Source organism: Triturus cristatus, chromosome 7 (assembly GCF_964204655.1).
Source record: "Triturus cristatus chromosome 7, aTriCri1.1, whole genome shotgun sequence".
Lineage (NCBI taxonomy): Eukaryota > Metazoa > Chordata > Amphibia > Caudata > Salamandridae > Triturus > Triturus cristatus.
The window spans coordinates 1,227,598,542-1,227,623,778 of record NC_140590.1 but is presented as its reverse complement, the minus strand read 5'-3'; the positions used below and the strand labels follow the sequence as shown (position 1 = coordinate 1,227,623,778).

The window sequence follows — 25,237 nt, the reverse complement described above, 5'->3', positions numbered from 1 at the left end:
AGACCCTGAGGGCCTCACCTCCACCCCAGGAGAAAGTAAGGGGAGTGAAGCCTGAAACTATGGATCACTCTACCCAGACAGAGAGCATAGGGGGAGAGGAACAGTCCTCCCCCCACCAGACCAAGGGTGAGGGTCAAGTTTCTAAGGGAACTGATCCTGCCCCTTGTGAAGTAACTGCCCCAGAAGTGGACAGGCCTGGCCTGGTCACCTCTCTGATGGCAGGGGATCCTTCCAAGGTGGTACCCAGTCTGGAGCAGGTATCCTGCCCCTCTCTACCCTGCCTCAGTCAGCCCAGGGCTGCAGAGGTCAGGGAGGTCAGTGGACCCTTAATGGGCCCCTGTCCAGAGGAACCCCCTCATCAGCAGATTAGGGACACCCAGCAGAGTAGTTCTAGCCAGGTGAAAATTCCTCTACAACCTGAGGGATCCCACTTACCCCTAGGTATAGGCACCCCTCAAATGGATGTTGTTGAACACAGGGAAACCTGGGGCCTAGTTGCCCCAAACCTTCCAGTGCCCTCCACTATTCCAACCAAAGGGATCCAACCCCCAGCTGTAGGCAGCCAGAGGTTGACCCTTAGGGCCAGATATGACACAGTCATGGGCAGAAAGGCTTCCACAGTGGCCAGTGATCTGAGGAGGTTGAGACCAACCCAAATAGGGCCTCACTTCCAGACTCAGACACCCCACCAGCCCACCTCTGACCCAAAAACCAATACAGATAATTTCCCTAGACTTTGGAGAAACTCTAGAACCCCTTGGGGTAGAATTTCCCAAGTGGACCATGAGACAGGGAGCAACCATGCTAGTGCAGGTGCTTCCTTATATGGCCACTCAGGAAATAAAGGCTTATCTGGACAAGGTTAGCCTTATCTCCTTTCGTTTGGGGGGGGGTTATGTAGGAAGGTGGAATCTGACTATATGGTTGCCCCCACTTTTTTCCTGGTGTTTGAATGGTTTTTGACTAGTCTGGCTGGGATCCTGCTATTCAGGACCCCAGCCTATCTGCTTACTCCCTAAAAGGATTGGTGTGCATATTAGATGCACTAGTGATTGGATACTGTGGTACCTTGCGAGCCCCTAGTATATGGTACCTTAGGTACCTAGGGCATTGGTACTTCACAGGCCTACCAGGGGCTGCAGCATGTATTATGCCACCCCTGGGAAGCATTCTCAATCTGACACCACAGGCCTGCTACTGCAGCCTGTGTGAGGTAGTGTTAGCACTCCTCACAGAGGTATAGGTTTCTATATCTCACCATACACACACATATGAACCTATCAGTCACCCCTATGGTAGGCCCTATCAATCCCAAGGGCAGGGTGCACGGTTTACTATGTGAGGGGGTGCTTCTGCCTGAGCAGGACCCCCCTGCAGCTGGCAGAGTCTATTCTCTGCTGCTGTTTGTGGATGCGGTTAAACCATATACTCTTAAGTGCATTATAACCTCCCGGTTAATGCTAACTTTGGAATGACTGCATCAAAACATGTCGTGTTTGGTGTCAAACGTTTTGGAATCATACCCCCACACCAGTAACTGGTGTGGGAGTATGATCCCACCCTACTAGAGGGGACGACATGTACCCACTGTACCGAACGGTAGAAATCTTCTAGAGCCCTGGCATCACAAAATGGATGCCACCAGCACAGACACCGGGCTGCCCTCCTGCTGCTGACCGAAACTCGCAGTGGAGGGAGCTCAACAAAGGGTTTCCTGTCACAGGGAGGTGTCACAACCTTCCAGACAGGATTTAGTGTATTGGAGCTGGGTGGGTGCACTCTTAGAGTGCCTTTGAAGTCCTGCACTGGGGGAGCAGTAGGCTCCTCTGTGCATATGCCAGCTCAAACCGGTTCAGGGGCCTCTGCCCCTGTCCTGGCGCGAAACTGGACAAAGGGAAGTGGGTGTAACCACCCCTACCCTGGCCCTCCTAGAGGAGTGGCCATAGAGCTAGTCCCTCCCATCTTTACAGTATAAGATACCAAATATTGCCAATGCAATTCAGATTACACCTGGACGACGCTCTACGAAGAAGAATCCGGTCCCTTCAACGTTCTACTACCTTTAGAAGACCGAAGGATCTCCCTTGGAGCCAAGGAGTGGCTCCCCTGCTTTGCAGGCACCTTAAGGACTGAACAACGGTTGCAAACTTTCCCGCTCCCGCCGGAGCCCGAAGTCTCTGCGTCCCCTGAAGTCGATTTCCTGACCTCTCTACGGCCATTTTGAGTCCCCAGCGAAGCTGTGGCGTCTGGACCCCACGAGTGACGAGGAACGACAATACCAGGGAACCGTGCACTGATTTCGAGTGCAAGCCCTGAACGACGAGCTACAAACCTGTGCTTTAGACCACTTAATGTCCAAGTCCCGAGCAGGTACTGAACCAAAGATCAGCGGCCTACCCCGTCCCGAGTGACCGTGGGCTGTTGCTGAAGTTTTCCTGCAAAGACGTCTTCGCGGTTGCTTGCCCGTTGGCTAGTAGCCCTCCTGAAGACATCCTCGACTATTCCAAGGGCTGGCCTGGTTGCTCTGGGCCTACCCTCACTTACCCTCGCTGGGTAAGTCCCTCGGACCTTGCTGGTCTGAGCCATCCACAATCTTCACTCTACACGAGACTTGCAGTTGCCAAGGTTTGTTGGCTCCAATCCGAGTGCCGACACCGCCAACAGCTGCAGACGTCGTGGGACCCCCCAACTCCAGCTGCTGGTCATCATCGATCCCTCCTGGACGGCGTGGGCGAAGAGACAAAACACCATCAGCGACGAAAGCGACGCGACAGTTGTGGTCATCTATCCTGAAGGCCACCGGTCACTGGCAAGTGACTCTGAACTCTGTCCCCTCAATTTCCAGGTCGCCTGCAACTCCAATCCATCGTTGGAACCGAACGGACACCGCTCTCGACGACCCAAGCAGCAAGAACACCTCGATTCCCATTGAAATCAGCATCGCGACCCGACACCAAAGGACACCTGTGCACCCGGACTCCCTGGGTGAGGTAACTCTGGCATTACGGTGCCCAAGTGTGCATTGGCTATCGAAATACTTACCCTGTAAGTTGTGTGCTTGTTGTCCACTCAGAAGTGCCCTAAAACTTTAAAATACAAATCGCGACATTTTTGCATTGAAGTCTATGAGAACCTCGCGTGCGTGTTTAGACACTGCACGCGTCCCCTGTGGGCTAGTTACTTACCTGAAAACACTACAGCATTGAAGCCCCAGCGATTCCCAAGGCCCTAGGCCTCTTCATTTTGCTTGTCGAATTTGTTATACCATTTACTTAGTATATGGTCGGTACGCCCCTAGGGCTACAGTGATTTATGTGCTTAATTTATTGAGAAATGTTGATCTTTTGAATGTTTACCTGGGACTAATCTCATAAAGAGATTAGTAGAGTATATTTAGTAATAAATACATATATATTTCATATATATACCTGTGTGGTGTCTTTTCATTTGGCAATTCAAGAGATTATAAGGTAAAACAAGCTGCTTTACATTCCTCAGAGACTTAGCCTGAAGGCTGCTCTCCACAGCTACCACTAGGATAGCTTTCTTTTAAAAGGTTGTCTTTAAACCTATCTACCAAGAGTCGAATTGGACTGGTGCAAGGTGGCCACTAGAACTAGTGACCAGCATATGCCAGGCCAACTTCTCACAAGCACCTTATCCCAGAAAGGAAACAACCATGGGCAATACCAAACCATAAGAACAAAATCAGCAACTAAGTGTCTGCATAATGGATAGGGGTGAGGTTCACCCTGATAGACTACCTGGATTTTTGTGGCGTCGTATATGTCATGTGAGCATAGTTAAATTGGAGGTATTTTAACCTCATGCTCCTAGAAATTCTTTTAGGGGAATCAATCAATCAATCAAATAATTTGTAAAGCGCACTACATACCTGCAAGGGTTTCAAGGTGCTGAGAGTGAGGGGGGTGCTGTTGCTACTGGTTGAACAGCCAGGTCTTGAATCATCTCCTGAAGGTTAGAAGGTCTTCGGTAAGCTAATACCTTACACCATCCAGGGTCTGTTAAATCATGTTGTAGGATCCTTTCCCATCTTTCCTGTAGAGTGCATGAAGGGCCATGAACCATTGATGAGAGGGACTGGTAGATCCAGGTAACCAAGAACCTCATTACGAGTTTGGCAGTGCGGCACCTGGTCCGCTCAGCCACTGCACCACCAAACTCATGTGCCAACCGCCCAGCCATATTATGACTTTTACAGTCACTGGCGGGCGGTTCTTTGTCATTCCCACGGTGGTGCCTATCAAATAGGCACTGCAGTGGGAAAGTCAAAGACAGTACCTGCATGGAATTGACTGGTGCAGTTCAAGCCATGCAGATATTTGGGTGCATGCACACAAGGAGGCACATGTTGTGCCCCCTTGCATGTACCCCATGGCCCTGAGACACAAGGGGGCCCTGGAGGATGAACCACCATGTAAACCATGGCGGAGAGGAAACTCGTAATATGCTTGGTAGGACCGCGGCGGTCTCGCCAAGCATATTATGGCCTCAAGACTGTCGTGCCACCGTTAGGGAATGGTGGTTTCCCAGCAACTGCAGTGGGGCAATGGCAGTCCAACCAATTGTGATAGGGCGGTCAGAAGACTGCCACTGTTGTGCCCCTGTGAGTCTGGTGGTCCTAGGACTGCAAAACTATTAATCAAGCCCCAAGTGTCTGGGGGTGCCCATTGGGATCAACAACTGCAGGACTACATGAGTCATGGGTTCTTCCCGCTCCCCGTCCACAGGTCCCAGAACGCCTGAGCTTCATACTTAAGGAATTGGCCAGACGGCAAGTCATCAGGTCAACAAATGGCAGTAGTGTGCCAAGCTGATAACAGTCCCAAGCCTTCACCAGCCTTCCATCTGTCCAGGCCAACCGTTGACCAACTGTAAAATATGAAAGGGGTTCACCATGGGTATGTCCCACTATGGACAGCGCTGGTACTCACAGAGAAATTATCACAGTTCTCAGGACACATCGGTACCAGCATTTCAGCACCACATATAGATGCACTCATGTGCGCGGGATTGTGACACTGCTGGACAAAGCAGTTTTGCCAGTAGGTTTTCCATGTGGGCAGGCCACCTGTCCATGGCTCACCCTGATTAACCTTGCTAGGCTACATCCACTGAAGTTGAGAAGCCAAAAAATATAATTAAAAATTCAGGACACCCAGACCTCCCTCAGCAAGTTGGTGTCGGAGGACAGACAGGAACACCTCATGATGGCCTCCATCCCATATCAAGTAACGCAACAGAGTGTCCAGTTGTTAAAACCACAAGGCGGGCAGTCCTACTGGTAAAAAACATAAAGGAGCCTTGGGAGCATGACCGTTTTAGACACCAAGAACCAAGCCATAATGGAGAGTTTAACAGAGTGACAAAATGGCACACAGGACCTTAGGGACCAGAGACCCTTCCCCAAATTGCCCTCTCAGAGGTCCTCCAATAAAAGGAAGATCTGGATCCCTAGATATGGGAGTAGGTGGGTGACCACATCAGGTCTGGAGGAAGGCCCAATGGCCTCATTGCACCAGGGGGCACAAGGACTACATGTGTCTTGGCTTTACAGATCCAGAGCCGGATACCCCCTTAAAATCCCAGGGAAGTTCCAATGCTCTCACAATGCCAGTGTTTCTATCTCTCAGGTAGAGGAGGATATCGTCAACATAGATGGAAATGATGAGTTCCCATCCTTCAACCACCATGCCGGAGTACCTGTCCACCTGTCTAAGGAGCTCAGTGAGAGGCTCAATGGCCAGGATGAATTAAGTGGGGACAACAGACACCCCTGCCTTGTACCTCTACATACCTTGTATTGTGGAGAGAGTGTGGCACTAGTTTTGACCCAAGCCATCGGGCAGTGTACACCATTTCTCCCCTAGGCCCATCCGTGACATCACCTCGAACAGAAAGTCCCATTGTACTGTGTCAAATGCTTTTTCGAGGTCTACAGACATCAGTACAGCGTCATCGCAGGTTCAAGTCTCAGGATAGTACATTACATGATGCAACCTTCTACGGTTCAGAGGAGTGCTGTGAGTGGGGATGAAGCCACTCTGGTCTCCAAGAATTAATGCTGGCAGGTGTGGGAGCAGTTAGAGAGCCAATACCTTGCTAAGGATCTTGAAGTCTAGATTCAGCATGGAGAGGGGGCATGATTCAGTGACTAAGGTTTCCTTTGTCTTAGTCTTAGGGAGAGGGATAACCTCTGCTTCGTTGATGGACTCAGGAAGTGTGCTGAGCCACCAGGAGACACCGTATAGCTTTTCCAACTGTGGGGCAAAAGTCCCAGCGTATGCTGCCTAAAACTCGGTCAGAAGTACGTTGGGGTTCTGGTGTTTTTGCCCTCACTATCTCCTTCATAGCTACCCAAATCTCCTACACAGACACAACACCTCCCAGGCTCTTGCGTTATTCCTCTGGTAGCCCATTCAGTGGTATATTAACCAAGAAGGAAGATTGTGCCTCCATCGGAAAGGGCTCAGGGGTAGGTGGAGCTCGCAGAGTTGCACTTCGCAGAATTCCACAGAGTTGCATAAAAACTCAGTTGAATTCTGCAAGTTTCGTGAGTGGGCAGAGTCCACCCCTGAGTCCATCACCACCAGGGTAATAACGCTATTGAAATAGGTGGTGAAACACTGTTTTTCAATCATGGAATTATGTTTTCAATATTGGTAGAACAAACAGCCCATCAGATCACAAAATGGTTTTGTGAAACTACCCAGGTGATGCCAATCCTCAATTCAAACAGCAAAGAGCCGCGAGTCTGAAAAAAACTCTGCAGCGCTAAGTGGAGTTCCACTTAAGAAAAGAGTTTGCCGGCGTGCCTGTTTGTGTTGCATTGGGAACGCAGAGTGAGTCTGTGCGCTCTAAAATTGCGTGTGAACAGCACTACGAGGTTCTCAAGTGTGTTCTTGCGTTCTAATCGTGCACCAACAGCACCACTCCGTCCACATGGGCGTGGCCATCTTGTTTTTCTGCTGCTTTCTTATTGTGCTGGGCCTGAATTTTATCTGTCTTTAATCTTCTAATCCACCTACTTTGTTACGTTTCTACCCCTAATTTTGAATATTTACTATAGTGTGTATCTTTGTGTTTGTGTATGTTACATTTTTGGCAAACAAGAATTGTGTTTTGTGACTTTTTTACTTTATTTTCCCTTCTTTCCTTATTTATTTTTTCTTTACTTTCCCTTCCTTTTCCTTCTTATTTTTAGCCCACCCAGCGCCATGGCAGAGGGAAGACTTCTGTGCAGGTGGTGCCGCCACCCAAGTGTGCAGCCTCGGCCGATCTTTGGAGAGGAGGAGGTGGCAGCAGTAGTTTTTTTTTGGTGCAGCACCACCTTCCCTCTATGCTGGCAGCAGGTGGCAGGCCAGGAGCAGATACCCCCTACAGGAGCATCTGCAGCACTGGGGAATGGTGCACTGGTGCGTGGGGGCACCAGCCAGGTGTGGTGCACCGCCCAGCAGCACTGCTGGGCAAACATTTTGGCCCAGAACAGTACCTGCTCGACCTGCTAGGCATTAAGATTCTGGGGCTCAGTGGGTAGTAAATATTTGTTCTGTTTGTGCTCTAAAATGATTTAAAAAAATCCAAATAGCATGCTGCTCACACTCAGAGGTAAGGTACGTTTAGTTTAGGCTGATATATTATTGTGTGATCTACTTTCTAGTTTCTGCTAGGGCAAGTGCTCAGTGCTACCTAATCATACTCATCAGGGGCTTGCTTTGGCTGATTAATTAAAAAGCCATTGCAGACTGTTGTCCTGTCACTATAGTGAAACAGTGAGTAGCACATTCTCTCTGTGACTTTGTTTAGGTAGCTTATACAGTTCCAGGTTATTTAATTGAATTCACAGTGATGTGAAGTATGCATCTATGCATTGCAAAAAAGGGAGACTGAGTTGGTCCATCAAGGGTGTTGAGAAATGGGAATATTATAGAATCAAAGATCATTCAGAGAAATACTATAGTTCCAAATGTAGTTTTTGTTAAGGAAATTTGGAATATGGATTTGCTGACAGTCGATAGACTCGAGTCCAAACTAGTAGAACTATAGGTGATCTGTTTTAGTGAAGTATGTGACTGTGTTTGCTTTTCATAAAACATTTCATGGATAATATGAACTGAATCGCTAATCTATTTTTCTTTATATTCTTGATTTCGTTAATCAGCACGCAAGCGCAAGAAGAGGGAAGTTTCTGTTCGTCCGGGAGAAGCTGCTCAGCTGGCGCCGGCTACGAGCGCCGCTGTCGAGGGCTCTGCTGATCCCAATAAGTCCATTTATGATTGTTGTGGACATCGTAGGGTAGAATCTTGGGGTATTGGAATGTTGGTGCTGCCTATTGTAAAGATTCAGATAGCAGGTCCAGGTAAGCAAATATTATAATTAAAAATCCCCATGTATGTTTGTTTTGAAGGCATTCCTGCTTATGCCTAACTCTAACACAGTTGAGTTTACAAGAGAGTGTTTACAAGAGAGTGGCCATGGTCATCATAATGATCCCTCCCACTCCTCTCAATGTAGTGTGCTGCTGTTTCGTTCATTTATAGTTACAGTATACTAGCAGTTTCCCACGACAGTGCAGCAAGGCTGGAAAAAAGTCATGATGTTCCACTCTCATTGCATTTGCCAACCAACAACATCTGTCTTTCATTGACCATTATTCCATGCCTGGGTTGTGTAACTTTGTGAACAAATCAATCAAATGCCCTTAGTGATATTTGGAAGATACTGACGTGCTAACTGAGCTGCAGTGCTGCATTGTAGTTATTTTTGGGGTTGCCTATTTGGCGTTTAAATTATGTGTAATATTTTATTCAAGCCACACAGAACATTGGTAATGCAGGCTCCAGTATCGCTGCAGGAGGAGATGGGTCAGTGCATGGGAAGAAGCAGCAGCAGGGATGTGCACTTGTAGTCACATAATTTCTTGCAATTACTATGCTCACTAGCTATTGCCATGGGTTTGCTGGTCGTTATCAACAACATATGACATGAAGTGAACCCCCCCAGCTTTACCAGCCACAGCGGTGGTTGAATTATTATTATTATGGCCGCTTCTAAATGCAACTCAGCAAAATCTCACATAATGAGCATTGATGGCTTGAGGGAGACATGACAGAATGGAAGGTTAAAAGAAAGGTAATGGTAAATGAGTGAAAAAGTGTGAGGGTGGGTGAAAGTGTGTGCATGTGGGTAAAGGGATGGATGGGCGGAAGGATGGTTTGAAGAAAGGGTTGCTATTGAATGGGTGGAAAAAGGATTAGACATTTTGGTGAAAGACTGGATGGGAGAAAGTAAAGCTTAATAATTGTAGTTATGTATGAATTATAATGAAAGGATGAATGAATATTTGGATTGTTTGGATAAATATGCTATGCAACTCTTCTCCTGAGGAGCATGCTGCTCACCTACTTTGCTTACTTGGTTTATGTAGGGTTATCAATATCATTCAAAGCTATAGTTCTAAGTGGTTTTATTTTTAATTATTTTTTCTACTCCCTTCACTTGCGGTATTTGTTAAGTGAGCTAGATCTATCCTATCTGTCATTGATAAACCCACCTCTCTGCACATGGCATTTTTGCCAACCATGACCGAAGTGCAGTATTAGTCAATTAATTTGTGATTGCAGCGTTGGTTGTGTAATGTGCACCTGCTTCAGCTATGTTTTAATGCATTGCAAACCAAACAAACAAGGTATGTTGTCCCTTCACCTACTTAGTCATCTCTTAGTAATTCACTCCTTTATTGTTTCCTAAGTTGTTCCCTTCCAGCCAGAAATCCATTCTTGGCATGTGCCACATTTAATTTGATGTCCATTTGAAGGGATTCCAGAATATACTTCATGGTTACCCTTAACCGATTTAAGTTACACTTGTTCTGATTTTTCCCTTTCGAATAGTATCCTGACTGAATAAGCCAAAGATGATGAATCAATGATCAGTGTAGTGTCCCCTCTATTATATAGAAAAAAAGCTCTACCATGCATGATTTGATGTCAAGATTATCGAATGTGCCAAATAAAATCTATATAGCCCGTTCATTTCCCTGTAGAGCAGTCCATTAGATTAAATTTCCTCAACATCTACTTACGGCAGACAGGGTAAAATATTAATATCCACATTTCATATGTGAGGTGTTTGACATAGTTTCTATTTTAAATTTCATCTGCCTCTTTGGAGACAGGGTAGAAAGAGAAATGCATTTGGTGAAGAGCAGGGCCATTGGAATTAAAAATAGATATTTGTCATCTACAGCTGCAGACAGTAGCAAACTAGTCAAGTCGCTGGCTAGCAATGAGTATGGCTTCATTATTTTAGCACCACACACAACTTGTACTCCAATTAGTGCATAATGCCGTACTTATAAATGAGAGCTAATTTATTTTTTCAACTCAAAGTGTCTGACTCTGTTTATAGTTCCTTGGAAAGCCTTCAGAGGAAAAAAAAACATACACACTGTTATTTCAATCCTGTGATGGTATTCTGTGCCTGTTAATACTTTTCTGCCATATAGTCAGTAATTTTTTATGTTTGGCACGTGTGGATAAAACATAAATTTGGCCTTTTGACTCTCCTAATCATAATCACATCAAATAAATGCTAATGGACCTAGGGAAAAAGCAATGTTCTGCTACTGTGCCACCAAGTTATTTAAAACAACTGTTTGCAAAGTGCATAATTTACTATTTATTGTTTTTGTCTTCCTCAATACAGCTGTTACAGCTGGTCCAGCCAGACCACCCAACAGGCAGGAGATAGTGGACAGTTTGTGATGGCAGAGGCTGGAGCGTATCCAGCTCTAATACTGGTGGCCGGTGGTCCTGGAAGAGGAGATAAATGAACAGCAGCTGGGCCTTAGTGCAGCCGGTCTCCTCAGCCTCCAGCCTCCCAGCCATCCCACCGCCAGCCAACTGCTGACACCCCCTACCACACTGACAACAGGCCATTGCTGTGCTGCAGCTCTGCAGTGGCTGGACACTGTCAAGGCTGACTCACCACAATGGAGCAGAGCCTGGACCAGCTACAGACCAACATTCACAATGACCTCTTCTAGCCCTTTTAAAAAAGAAATTTGGGTGGGAGGGATTTGTTGTTTATTGGGTCTCGGTGGAGAGGGTGGAAAGGGAGTTGGGCCAGTAGAGACTTTTCTGGGCATTGAGTTTTGGGGCTTGGGTCAGTATTGTTTGGGGAGAGGGGACGCATGCTGTTTTAATGGAGAGGGTGAGTGTCTTTGTAAATAAATAAAGGGGAAAACTATTTTTCTCAACCTAAATGTATGCATGCAGTAGTTCATTTTACTTTTACTATGCACTGCTGCCTTCAAGTAGTTTTACGCAGCCTGTTTAGGCGCTTGTAACTGAAAAGAGAGCATAGCACTCAGTTATAGTGTTATACTTCTCTAACTATCTTGACCATTATGGGGAATGTTGCCATGATGACCTATATTATGTACAACTATCTAGATAAATGACAGTAGCAGTTAATTACTTTCATACTAAGTTAAATTTGATCCATACTTGTTGTCTTAACTGAACATAGATGCAGCAATAACAGGGGAGGCATCACAACTTCACAAGCGAGGCCCAACTTCCAATTCCACTGTGGTGCGCTCCAACTGTAGGATTAATCTGAATGATTAATTGATTAACCATGGTAGGCAGCTAAATGGAAGTAGAAAGTCTGAGTAATTGGGTTATATATTTTTTAAAGATTACAAAGAATTGACACCACCTGAGTGCTATGTGATGACACAATGATAATGCCTGATTGTGCTAAAATTCAAATAAATAGAAATACTAGTAAGTCTTGGCTAATGTGGAGCTAGTATTATTATTTGTGAAATCCTCAAGTTATAAAAAAAAATGACTCGAAGTCTGGAGTGGACAGGCTTAGGTTAGGCATTTACAGGTATGCAACACAAGGCCTGAATGATAATGCTGACGAATGCTGATGTTCTTCATTCTATATCTAAAATATGGAACATTTTTAATGCGCGGGTTGGTAATAGGCTGGTGTGGGCTACTGCTTAGAAGATTCTGCAATAAGTTGTTTTTGCTTTTACCACATCCGCCCCATCAAGTGTGTGATCGATTGATGGTGTAATTTAAGCCACACCTCAATAAATCACACAGCTCAGGGGAACAGGGTTAGGGGTTTGATGAATGGATGGGTATATGGATTTGGGTAAAGGTTTGACAAAGGCAAACACTGCAACACAAGGATAACATTCATGCGGGCAATAAGCAAGCCGCAACATATAATTTGCCATCAATCTCTTGTTAGAATGAAACCAAAAAATGAGTATGACAGAGTACAGATAAATGCATTGCAAACAGTCCTTCTGCCCCAGACACCCAAGTTATCAGATATCTAAATGTTCTGTCTTCTGTGTTGGTGCATGAACTCACCCACCACTTCCCTTAATATGATTGTTACAAGATAAATGATACTGTATTGCAAAATTGGGTGGTGCATCTGCATTCTCCTCGGGAATGTCCACTCTTTCCACTCTTTGGTGCCTGTCTGCACTGGTCTGGTAGGTAAGCAGGAGAGTTGTTGAGCTCAGCTAGCCATTGCCTTTCAATCGTGAGGGAGACTAGAAGAAGGCCTGCAGATTGTAAAAGAAAAACTGTGTTTTAGATTTCAAGAGAAGGACAGAAGGAAGGTAAGCTTCATGAGGAGTGTATCAAGAAAACTCAGAGGAAGAACAAAAAAACAAGAGGGGGACACATAGCTTCAGTTTTGCCACAAGTCCAGCACACACACACACACACACACCCACACACATACACACACATGCACGCACGCACACACACACACACACACACACACACACACAAACACCGCACACAGAGAAGCATTTCACAAACACACCTCTCTCTATTCCACATAGCTGAGTACCTGGCTTTAGACTCTTGGTTTACAGACTAGTCATCATCATCATCATGAATCATGCTGACTCGAGCAAGATGGACGTGGAGTGCACTGCTGTTGAAGAACCAGTAGCGACACAGAATTGCAATCTTTTGCATAGGGTTTTGTTTGTTAACTAAAGTGACTGTTCCGGTCTCTAAAGAACCTGAAATAAGGAGAACACCCTACAATTAAATCTAGCTGAATGTAAAAAGGCTGATCACCTACAGGGGAAAAAAATGAGCACCCATTACTCAAGCCCGAAACATTGCAAATCAATAATCATCTCAGGAAAATTCGCATATTACAGTTCAACAACAAACCCTCCCTCACTGTCATCCTCCACATCAATCATCACTCAAGGTCACTCAATAATATGATCACATATTGGTGCAATGGTTACCTGGTGCACTCCAACCACGGTGATAGCTTTACTTTCTACCCTTTAATGCAAGCAGCAGATTGAAATTTGTCAGTCTTGTCAATAAAATGATTGTTTGGGGCAGCCATCCTAGGTGATGAAACAAACAGAAGGATAATAGAAGCAGACCATACAGGTTAAATCATTTTTGCTAAGTGAGTTTGTGAAGGCTAATCACCTCCAGGGAAATAAATGTTTGCCCAACCCTCAGGCCCTAAACATTGCAAATCAGTAATCTCAGGCAAGTTTCCACATTACTGTTCAACACCCTCCCTCACTGTCTGCCACCACATGAATCATCAATCAACTTGAATCATCACCCACGCAATCAGTCACTCACCATTGCAATAGTTGAAGTTACCTCTTCAATTCCAAGCATGGGTAGTTTAGGTATTAGGTATTCAATCATCTTTGATGCAGGCTACACATTGGAATTTGAAATTGTCAGTCAGTCTTTTGGCCAGTAAATGATTTATCGGGCAGACCTACTAGTGCTAAGTGATGCAAAAAGAGATAGGCATTAGGCAATGGGCATGCAAGGGGGGCAGGCATTGCCCCCAATATCATGAAGGAATTATGGAGGCTTCTTCAATGCACTTTTCAAAATGCAATCCAGGTATATATATGTGACTAATGAAAAAGGTGGGGCAGCATACATCTGACACACAAATAGTAATGTTATTTTAGAAGTAAGTTCAACGAGATTTTTTTTAAATGTTCTATGGGGGCACTGGCATACTTTGTTTGGGAAGAAAAATTAATCCTCAAACTCAGGTGGAAGTTGGTCAGCTAACACAATTGACTAGTCACCACTCACCCTCCTTCTCCTGTGCTGCTGTTTCAGGAACGGTGCAATTGTGTGGTATAAAATGTTGGTTCAGTTTTATCATAGTCAATCTCTCCACGTTTTGCGGCAAGAGACTGGTCCTTCTCACTGTGACAACCACACCAGCTGCACTGAATACACATTCAATAGACACACTGCTGACAGAACAAGCCAGATACTTTATTGCCAGCCTGCTGAGCTCTTCCCATACTAATACATCAATGGATTTTGATCCTCATAGACCTCTTTTGGATCATCCAGATACTCCTGAAACATCCTGTGGATGGTCAATAGTGCTGCCACTTGCTAAATCTGGTTTGCCATTGCCTCTGCACTAGACTTGAGCCCTGCCAATAGGAACCAATACAATGCAGAGGTTGGGTTTGGTCCTTCTGTTTCTGTTGTTTCCGGTGTTGTGGTTGATGTGAGACAAGACTGCCCTCTCTTGAAGTTGAAGGTGGCACCCCAAAACTGTGTGGTGGGACTCAAAGTTCCAGCTTTTCTTCTTCCAAGCCTTCAGCTTGCTCTACAATCCACCTCTTGTATTTTGAAACATCCCCTTCAGAAAAAGTAATGAAAGTGGACAGAGTATTTTTTGTACCATGGATCAAATAGTGGGGCACAAATGTACTCCTTGGACTCGATGTCATGTTGTAGCCTTATATTACGAGCCAAGCTAAGGACTAAGGTCTCAACCAAGGCATGCACTTCTGTGTTTTTATTCAAACCTGCGGGGGCGAATCTTTCCGACATCTTTTTTACCTAGTCTTGTATGAGATGCAAAAACAGCACAGCTTGCTTCATCACACTGTCGTTCATGCTAATTTTACATGTGAAAACTCTTAAAACTTTCTTCATGGCCAAGACCTGCGGATATTTTTCGCTTTACCCTTGCAAAAGAGATCCACTGTGCTGTGATGCACATGTAATCAGTTGCCTGATAACTGGTCCACATGGCTTGTCATCAGGTGGAAGATGTGAACAACACGTTGTTGCTACCCTTGCCCAACCAACTGCAACACATCGTGATGCAGCGCTGGAACAGCCACTCTGGCAAAATAGGTCCTACTTGATACCTTCCATTTTGGGCAGATGGCCAACACAAATTCTAATGGATCCCGCTTCTTCTACAAAATAAAAAGGAAGGAGGTCCAGCGCTAACGTTTTTGCCAGCTTCCCATTGTACAAACGTGCAGTTGGTTGGTTTTGCTCGTAGGGCCTAAACATGCATGTATTAGGAGCCTGGATTTTCTTCCTTTCTTGGGGAACTGACACAGGCGTCCTTTGAGAAGTATTTGCTAGTGGTAGACTCAATGTGCATGGTGGTGGTGGGTCAGTCACTGAATGCTGTGGTGTCACCATTTCATTCTGAGTGTTCTTGTTCCATTGTGAAGTTGCTGAGGTGAGCGAATCTGCTGGCACACTCCTGGGGACAGGGCTGGTTTGCATGAAGATGTCTCTCTCTTCTTCCCCATCATCACCTTCCACTGTTATTGGACATGTATATGAAGTTCCCTGGCTCTCTCCACCACCACCACCACGTTCAGCAACTTTTTGAAAGTGCTCCTACCACTTGATTGTGAGGTGTTTTTCATATCGGTCATCTGGTCTTCAGTCCCATATTGTGTACCAGGCTTACCTTGACCAACATTTGTGTGGCTAATGGTGCATACTGCAATGTGATCCCCCTCTTTGCTAACTGTAAAAAAAAGTCCCAAAACTGGGGAGGAGTACTTTTTGACTCTGCTACTGCCAATGCCTGAAGAAGAAATGGAGATAGGTGGGCATGTCGTCCATTGTTTCTCTGCTTCTCCTGAGGCAGAGGTTGGTGCAGGTCTCAGCTGGGGCTTTGCAAATATAGGAGCTGTTGGCAGTGCTACCTGTCCACATCCCTTGGAACCGGTTGAATAGCAACGTCAGATACCTCTGTGTCACCTTCCATCATGGCTACCTCATCATCCTCCTCTTCATTCTCTTTCATAAGTCTAAGTCTTCAGGAACTTTTCTTTTCCCTTGCCTCTCCTGTTGGTTCCTGATCTCTGTTGGGGTCCACCGCATGTCCCTATAATCATCACCACAAGTAGTGCTTGGAGAAGATGGTGCAGTAATACCCTTGCTGGAGATCTGGGAGCCAATGATTCTAAAAGAGGAGGTTCAACTTTTTGCTCGGAAGGAACCTCAACCTCCTGTTCTGCTCCAACATCAGGCAAATGTACTCTTGCTGCCTGTGGCTGAAATCCACTTTACTCTGTTTCCTGAAACCGATGTGTACTACTTTGTGAAAGGGACAAAGCCAATTCAACACCACTACTCGTATTTTGGAAAAGAACACAGCCTCCAGAAAGAACTCAGCCAACACATGTTTCGCCAATCTTGACTTTTTCAAGGCAGGTAAGTAGAAATGTAACCGATGTGATGTAGATTTTTCCAAAGCGTTGTCACACTAGAACCATCCCAGATTTCCAAATCTGTATCCACAGTTGTAAACCCGGGCCACTGCACATTCTATGGTTAGATAAAATCGGTCTATATATAGTCTCGTGATCAATATCTATATGTGGTGCCCCTCCGCAAGGCAACATTCAAAGGCAGAGAGCCGAGTAATCAATCTGGTGTCCAGTTAGGCTTCAGAGAAGGAGTCCATGAAAACCTCCAATGTTGCCTGATCCCGAGCACGCCGAGAATGCATGAGAGCCAGCCCAATTCCACTTCCCAGTTGAAAAGCCTCTGGATCAGGTGAAATGGGAGTTTATCATGAGCTCCTTCTCTGAAGCCTTACTGGGCCTGGGGGGTGTTTTTTTAGTTCCTCTATGCTTTAGTGGTAAAATCAAACAATATCATTTAGTATGGTTACTTAGCAATAATACAGTCTAGCTATCGTAAACCCACACCAACATAAACTTTCATTGTGTGCAGTACACTAAGGAATGATCAGAAAGCGCAACAACAACAACAACAACATACAGATGTAACCTTTAGCTTTATGTGCATCACGTTGGGATGTGAGAATGGAATCATCCTTAGTCAATAAATGGTGCTGTGCAGTGCACCTATTTCAATCATGGGGTTGATGCCAGATATAAAAAATAAATCAAAATAATTTAAATGCAGTGAAACAGTGTTGGAGGATAATATTGAAGAAATACAGGTAAAATTTAAGTGATCTATTTACATGTAATGCTGGTCTATATACTCCTTTTGATGATACTTCATGTAATTTATTTTTTTAATTGCTTTATGGAATTTTATAGGTCGAAAAGTAATTTGTATTTTTAATAAAAGGATAGACATCTTTGCAATTAACAGGTCTCATAGTAGGATTGGGAGTACAAAAGAGCATTGATTAAATGGTGTATATGGGAAAAGCTTGATGGTAAAAATACATATAGGTGACACAAGAGGGAACGTTTTCTTGTTGTTATGTGATCATAACTGTGCAGCCTCTCCGGAGTATCCTCATATCTTTCTCTTGTCTCCCAAGTCTCATCCAGGACCTCTGGACTGGTACAAAGAGCCTTATCTAAGGCTTGCAGTAGGCATACTAATCAGAGATTTCCCCTGCCAGTGAGTCACTGTATCATGCGTCTTCCAGAGAGATCAAGTGAGAATAGGTGGTCGGTCACCCAACAATGAGAACCCCAGCAGGACAGGGCTGTTATTGGACAATGTGCACCCTAACTATTCAGAATGATTAACACATTGGCTAAGCCGATGAGAGCACACAAATTGGTCTATCCGGTTGTGAAATTTATAAATATAGGAGAAATATCAGAAATCTTGATCTTCTCCATATTGGGTCCTCCAGATGTCTGCGATCTCCAAATGCTTCAGACAGTGCCGCAGACCCTCTGTCAGCCTGTAAGCCAGAGCTCCCAGCAGTGGGGGGTAGAGCGATCCAATAACACATCCAGTACACAATTAAAATCACCGCCCAGTAGTTGACTATCAGTAAGGAAATCCCCATGTGACCTGAGAGGGACTGAAAGAATGCCACCTGATCGGAGCATAAACCCTCCCCAATGTTATTTCCTACCCGAACAATCGACCCTCAAGAAAGACACATCCTTGTCTATGACAGAGCTGGTAAGCTCAAATGTGGTCCCCGTCCTGATACATATCAAGGTTCACAAAATGTAGATAGGCGCACTTTCCAAGTTAAGCGTTATGATTAGTTGTGGCGTGCTGCTGGGGTATCTCTCTCTGGTCTAGAGTGTCGTAATTTCTCCTAGAAATAGGGGACGTCCCCCTGCCCACAGCAAAGACCCGGGGGGTTAAAAGAGTTCAATGATCAGTACACAATGATTTGAAAAAATAGTCGGAGACTACATTTGAATGATTGATTTGCTGATATTTAGTTGATCATATCACAAAAAGATTCATCCATGAATATTTAAGATATCAATCCATTGGTTATAGTGAAATTTACCCAATGCATTTCGGTCCTATCAAGACCTTCATCAGGGGACATATCTATAAGAAAAAGTTTAAAGCAAAGAATCAGGAAGTAACCCAAAACATAAAGGTATGTATCAATGTGGATATTATAATAACTCATCAAATCCAATAGCAACAAAAATACACATCCTGAAAGGAAGGCACAGAAAGTGTGGATCACCAAGGTAGAGACGTGTTAAACGGATGTGCAATGTATTCATGGATAAATCAAGCCGAAATAGCCCACCAACATACAGCTACTGGTGTGCAACTAAAGATAAACAAATGGTAGCAATCTCGTGAAAAAGTAGCGAAACGTGGCCATGCAGAAAATAAGTTGTAGTGACCAAATAAAAAGCAACTGGTGTTTGAAAAGGTTTCCTCGTGTGAATAAAAAATGGTACAGCAGCCACAAATCCAAAAATGAAAAGGTTGAAAAGCGTGTTACAGCCGATAGAAAACGGATCGTGCTCAATATAGTATCCTCGTGTAATAGAAAGCTAAAGTGGTGTGGTTATCGTGAATCCAAGATAAACCCATGAAACAGAGCGGTGATTGAAACAAAGATGTTCACCTAGTACAATAAATTGGCAACGATACAGTGAACAATAACCGAGTAAGAGATTAATGAATGGTGCAACTTACGGAAGACAGCGTGTCACCAAGGTTAGCCCGAGTTTCCCATGATTAACGATTGAAGACGCGAACGCGTTTAGCGGTTATATTGAAGTAGCGTGACAGGTGAAATAGAAAGAAGACTAGTACCGAAAAGAGTGAGCGCCATATTAGAATGTCTTAGGTGTGATGACATGAAAGGTTGCGGAAAACAATGAAAAAAAGAAGAAGAAAGATGATGCGAAGAGTGTGAATGAATAGGAAATATGAGGAAACGAGGGTACACAAAGAGTAAGTGAAAAATTTGAGTATTGAATGGGAAAAATTGAGAATAGTGATAGGAAAAAATGAAAGAAATATGGCAATGGGACGGTCAACAATAAGTAAACATAAGCTCAAAGGCTATGTTTTTTTACAACTACCGCATTGTAACAACAAATGCCATTACAACGCAAGTCAAAACAGTATTTGCATGTAGATTGGAGTTTAAGATTTGTGATACCTGTGGACTAATGTTTCCCGTGAGAGGTGCATCAAGACTTGCTGTTTATTAATTATGTTTTTAGTCTTTCGACACGAGTCACTCACGAAGATGCTGTTCTAAATTTGTAGGAATACTCCTAAATATGATGATGAATAGTCAATTGCTTGTATTACTCGGTGATTAGCTGTACTTGGCTCTGTTTTATGTATATTTATGTATCCTGTTATTTGAATTGCGGTTTTTGCACATATGTGTTTTTCACTTCACTGAATGCTTGATGGATATTTTATTGTGTTTTATGATGATCTTTTATGGCCATGATTGCATGAATTACAGAATATACTACTACTAAAAGCAGCAACCCACTTTTCTATCTACATAAACAATACATTTCGGTTATTTGTGTGGTGCAATTTCTTTGTAGATGGTATTGTTGAGTTCTCCTTCTATTCTCTGGATGTTTGGAATGCCCGAACGTCAGGAGAATAGAAGGAACATTGTGGTGCCTGGGTTCAGGCAGAGACGGTTGGGAGGAGATGCGCAGAAGTGTGGATTACTGTCCTGTTGACTTGAGAATAAATTCCTTTCTCTCACCTTCGTCTACTCGTCCTTACACTGGTGATGGGCTGCCAGTCTACAGGACCTCCACACGTGTGATGAATTGTACTTCACGACTCTTCACCCCATCTCCCGGCGCTTCTTTGTTGGCAATATCCTTCACACAAGTAAGGCGTTCAGTGGCTCAATCCCTGCTAACGCATCTTTCCGGCCAACAGTTTTGTCTGGCCTATGCTATTTGCTGCCTGTCTGCTCGAGCCTCCTCTGCCTGTCTTCTACATCACGCTGACTTTGTCCTGCCCTCGCATGCGCAGTTCATGGTGAACCACACACCTCATCATGTCACCACACCACCACCTCATACGTGGTGGGCATACTTTAGTTTGGGCAATTGTTATGTGCTGATCTCAATGATCTGCAATCATATTTATTTGCTGAATCTTTGTTGCAATTTCTTCTAATGTCAAGACGGATCAATTTTACAGTGCACATCTCGGTGATTTGCACACCTTGCTCAATTCCTAGTTTTGCCATCATTTTAGCGTCAAACATGCCAAGCAATTGAAGTGTCACTGCAAACCCTGCACTTTTTGTCATCCATTAGTTGTAGTGCCGATTTCAGATGATCTGCGCACCATCCTCTTTACTAATATCACATCCATATTGTGCTGATCTCGGTGATTCTCAAACCTTAATTATTATTTGTCTATTTTTGGAATTTAACTGCTCCATTATTTATCAGTTCTTATATCTTACATCTACATAATGCATCAGGAAATGTCACCACCTACACCATTTGTTCCCAATGCAGCTTCCTCGGAAATCCATTGGGAAATATGGAAGGAAGATTTTGAAGCCTATCTGGAAGCTCTTGACAGAGAGTCATTTACTAGCAAGAAGAAGTATGCTATCATTAGACATTGTTTAGGCAATGAAGGCGGTAATATATTAAAACACATTCCTAAGGAACTCATTATTATACGTGAAGGAGAAGGTGATGGTGTAGAAGATAAGTATGCCCATCAAAGCTTTAAATACTCGCTTCAAAGCTTGCAAAAACGTCACTCTAGAAAGGCATACATTTTACAAAAGGTTCAAATTACAAGGTGAATCTGCATCAAGTTACGTTGGCGCCTCGCGTATTCTTGCGGCTTCTTGCGAGTATGAAGCGTTTGAAGAGGAAATGATTAAGGATCAACTAGTGGAAAAGACTAAAAACAAAAAAGTTCAAGAGGCACTTTTGTCGAATCCAGATCTCACGCTACAAAAAGCGTTGGACATTGCTACAAGAATAGAAAGTACTTGTTCATGTATGGAACAGGTAACTCTATCTGATAACAAATCTCAAGGTGTTCTAACAGTTAAATCTAAATATAAGAAAACTAAAGAATTCAAGGATAGACCAAATAAAAGGGACACCAACTATGGCACCAAGAAGAAACTGGAACATTACAGATATGGTAGTACCAATCACTTAGCCCATGACAAATCGTGTCCCGCTGCGGATAAAGTATGTGCTAGATGTTCTAAGAGAGGTCATGTTGCCAAAGTTTGCAAATCTTCCAGAAGAGAACCACCAAGAAGGGTGCATAATGTAGAATCAACAACGGAGGAGGCCTCTTCAACCAGTGAAGAAGATGAAATTCTAACCATTGTGGACATGAATGACTCTAGTGGTATTTGGGGTGTCAATTTGCCAGGTCTAAGAAGACCCCTTTGTACTATAAAAGTGAACGGTATTAGTGTCAAAGTCTTAGCTGATTCAGTCGTTCCTTTTATCTTGTTAAGTGAATATGTCTGGAAGGAGCTATTTTCTAAGCATAATTTGAAGCAATTCAATAGACATCCCATAGGTTATGGTGGGAAGGCCATTGATGTTATTGGTGAATTCAATGCTGATTGTGAATTCAATTGCAACATGTCTAAAGGTATTGTGTATGCAGCTAGAAATGAGGCATGTCTTTTGAGTTGGAGAGACCAAGGCAACCTTGGTATAATACTCAATCCCAACAATGCTCAACAAGTTGTATTAAAGAAAGACCTGTTCCATGTACAAGCCATTGCAGGAAATTCATGGGAACAATCGTACCCAGATATATTTAATAAAGATTTGGGTCTCTTTAGGGGTTTTAAATTAGAGAAACCCTACCAGTAGTACATAATGTCAAGAGAGCGCCCTTGGTATTGCAAGTTGATTTAAAAAAGAATTGGACAAGTTATGCTCATGTGACGTCATAGAACCTATTGAGTCCTCTAATTGGGTGTCCCCTGTGGTCCTTGCCAAGAAGGCCAATGGCAATCTGAGCATGTGTGTGGACTTCCACGATCCTAACAAAAATATACGGATCGATCAACATCCCTTGCCTAATATTACTCAGATGGTATTCACTCTCAAGGGTGCTAAATATTTCAGTTTACTTGATATGTCATCTGCGTATCATCAAATAGAGCTGCATGAGGAATCAAGACATCTTACTGCATTTAACACACCGGAAGGTCTGTTTCAATTCAAGCGCATACCCTTTGGTCTTGCCTCTGCCTCTGTTGTTTTTTCAGAGAGTGGCGGAGAGCATGTTTAAGGGTATGTCCAGTGTTGTGGCCTTTCAAGATGATGTTTTGATATATGGGGAGAATCAAACCCAACATATTGAAAGATTAAATTGTGTTTGTGTAACTCTGGGTTTAGAAAAATGCAGATTGAATGTAACCAGTTTAGACTACCTGGGATACAGGTTATTTTCTGAAGGGGTGCAGCCTAAGCAAAGCCTGGTAAAGGCTATTGAAGATTTCAGCATTCCTACAGACAAAGACCAGTTGAGATCATTTATGGGTCTCATTGACTTCAATGCCAGAATCATACCTAACTGAGCATCCAAAACCTTTCACATTAGGTCATTACTCAAGAAAAATGTTTGGTACTAAAGATGACTGCTGTGTGCATATGCGAATGAATTTGTCGCCTAGCGAATCAGTTTTTGTTGATCATCATGAATATACCCTGTGACAGATGTATATTATATATGTGCTTATCTATATGCCTCTCACATGTGATTTCAGGATTACTTGAGCAGATTCCTAAGATTGAAATATCAATACATTTCTCTTTCCACAGTCGAGCTGTATTATCCACAGACTCTACAGGAAGTGATGGTCCCAATCATCACTCAGTCGACTTGTGATTACCTCTACCACCTCGGCTCAGGTGTCAGCTTCACAAAACCCATAATCCTCAGTGACATGATATGCGCTGGCTCCGCGGCTGGTGGGAAAGACTCTTGCCAGGTGAGTCATTTTGAAATATCCATTTAATGTTTCTCAAACAATGAAAAACAAATACTTGAAGAGGAAATGCTTTTAATTGTACAATCTCTGTCAGAGGCTTGATGGAAAGACCTTCATACTTGTTGGTCTCTTGTCTCATGGCTTCCACACTCTGGCTGATGGGCAATGTTGGCGATTTCCGGGGAGTTTCCGATAGAGCCCAGCAGGTGGTCGGGCTATTGCTTTCGGGAAATGTGAGCAGATGCCATGAAAAGCATGGTCAGGTTGCTCCCCATAGCAGCGGGTGGAATCACTCTACACGATTCAAAGATAGCAACCTTCCCATTAAATACAATCTTACTAATCCAAAATGACTGAAATAATTGCCTGGTTACGATTTTGTGTTTCGTTGTCATTTTTTGGTATTTTTAAGGCTCAGTTGTTGCCTGCTTTTAGTCTGTAACAACCCTGTGATTTGATTTTTGTCCATTTTTAGCCTAACAGTTTCTCCTTCTCATTATTTTTGAAGCCTTATCCTATTCTCCTTGTTGTTGTAGCTAGCTCCAGTTGTGTGTTTGGCCTGTTTCTCTGCTCTGTTGTTTGCTTCTTCTGATTGTGGTATTTTCTTAGGGGGTCACTTGCCAGCTTTCTACGACATGCATGACTGGTTGACAAAGTGGCCATGGTTGACAAAGTGGCGTCTAAAGGAGATTGCCCATTTATTGAAAATAAGAACCTGATCAGAATGGAGCAACTGTTAAGTCTAGCCCTCCCTGCACTGTCTGTATTCTTTCTCCAAGTTAGGCCAAAAAAACTAAAAAGGTATATATGGAAATGGGTTTTCAGCTATGTACCCTAGATTGCCAAGAGAACTCATATTTCATCAAATAAATGGCACATAAAAGGTAGTCACAATTAGTTACATTGGGATTTTGTAGTCAAATAATAATATATTTGAGGCAAGCAAAATGGATTTTTAATAAAATATTAAAACAATTATCGGTATTAATGGAAATCTGCATTGGTATAAAAAAGATAGTAATTTTGGGTCAGGTGCTAGTAGTTTAAAACATGAAAATGTTTGAGAGCAAACAAAAAAGTAATGGTAATTGAAACAATAAATCAATTTAAGGAGAAAAACATGTTTTTTATTAAGAAAACGTAAAAATTAGAAAACAGAAACATTGACAAGAAATGTCAATTATTTCTCGGGCTAAGAAAAAACATTGGGGAAAATTGCTACTTAGGTTATCTACAAATTCCCATCTGCCTAGTGAAATATTCTGTGGCACATTTACAAGAAGGTGCCACCGCGTGGCAGCGCGAACCCTTTGGCTGCGTCACGCTGCGGCACCTTCAGAGCACAGGAATGCAACATATTTAGAAGGATATGTCGCATTCCTATGCTCTCCCCTGCGCTGGAACACAAACTGCTGCCATGTGATGGCACAGGAACCATTGCACCATGGTGCAATGACGCCTGCGTCATGAGGAGATTGTTTTTGTGCAGGAAGGGACACGTTCCTGCACAAAAACAATCATTACAGGCATTTTCGTCTTTCAATGCATGCTGTAGAATGCAGCACTCATTGAAAGAGGAAAAAAACGAGGAGAAATTAAAACATTTCTCCTTGTTGCGCCTCGCTACGCCACTCCTAGGGTGGCGTAGCATACTGATACATTTCCAGGTTTAGGAATACTCGTAGCTGGA

At 43.7% G+C, this 25,237-nt stretch overlaps 1 protein-coding gene across 1 annotated transcript in view; it reads left to right on the top strand.

Annotated features, from left to right (window-relative positions):
- The window catches only part of LOC146811667 (serine protease 27-like), a 399,615-nt gene that overhangs the window by 224,909 nt on the left and 149,469 nt on the right, over positions 1 to 25,237 (top strand). The window contains exon 5 of the mRNA XM_085618639.1: positions 23,378 to 23,547. Coding sequence (XP_085474765.1) covers positions 23,378 to 23,547 — 170 coding nt within the window. The remainder of the gene's footprint in view (positions 1 to 23,377; positions 23,548 to 25,237) is intronic.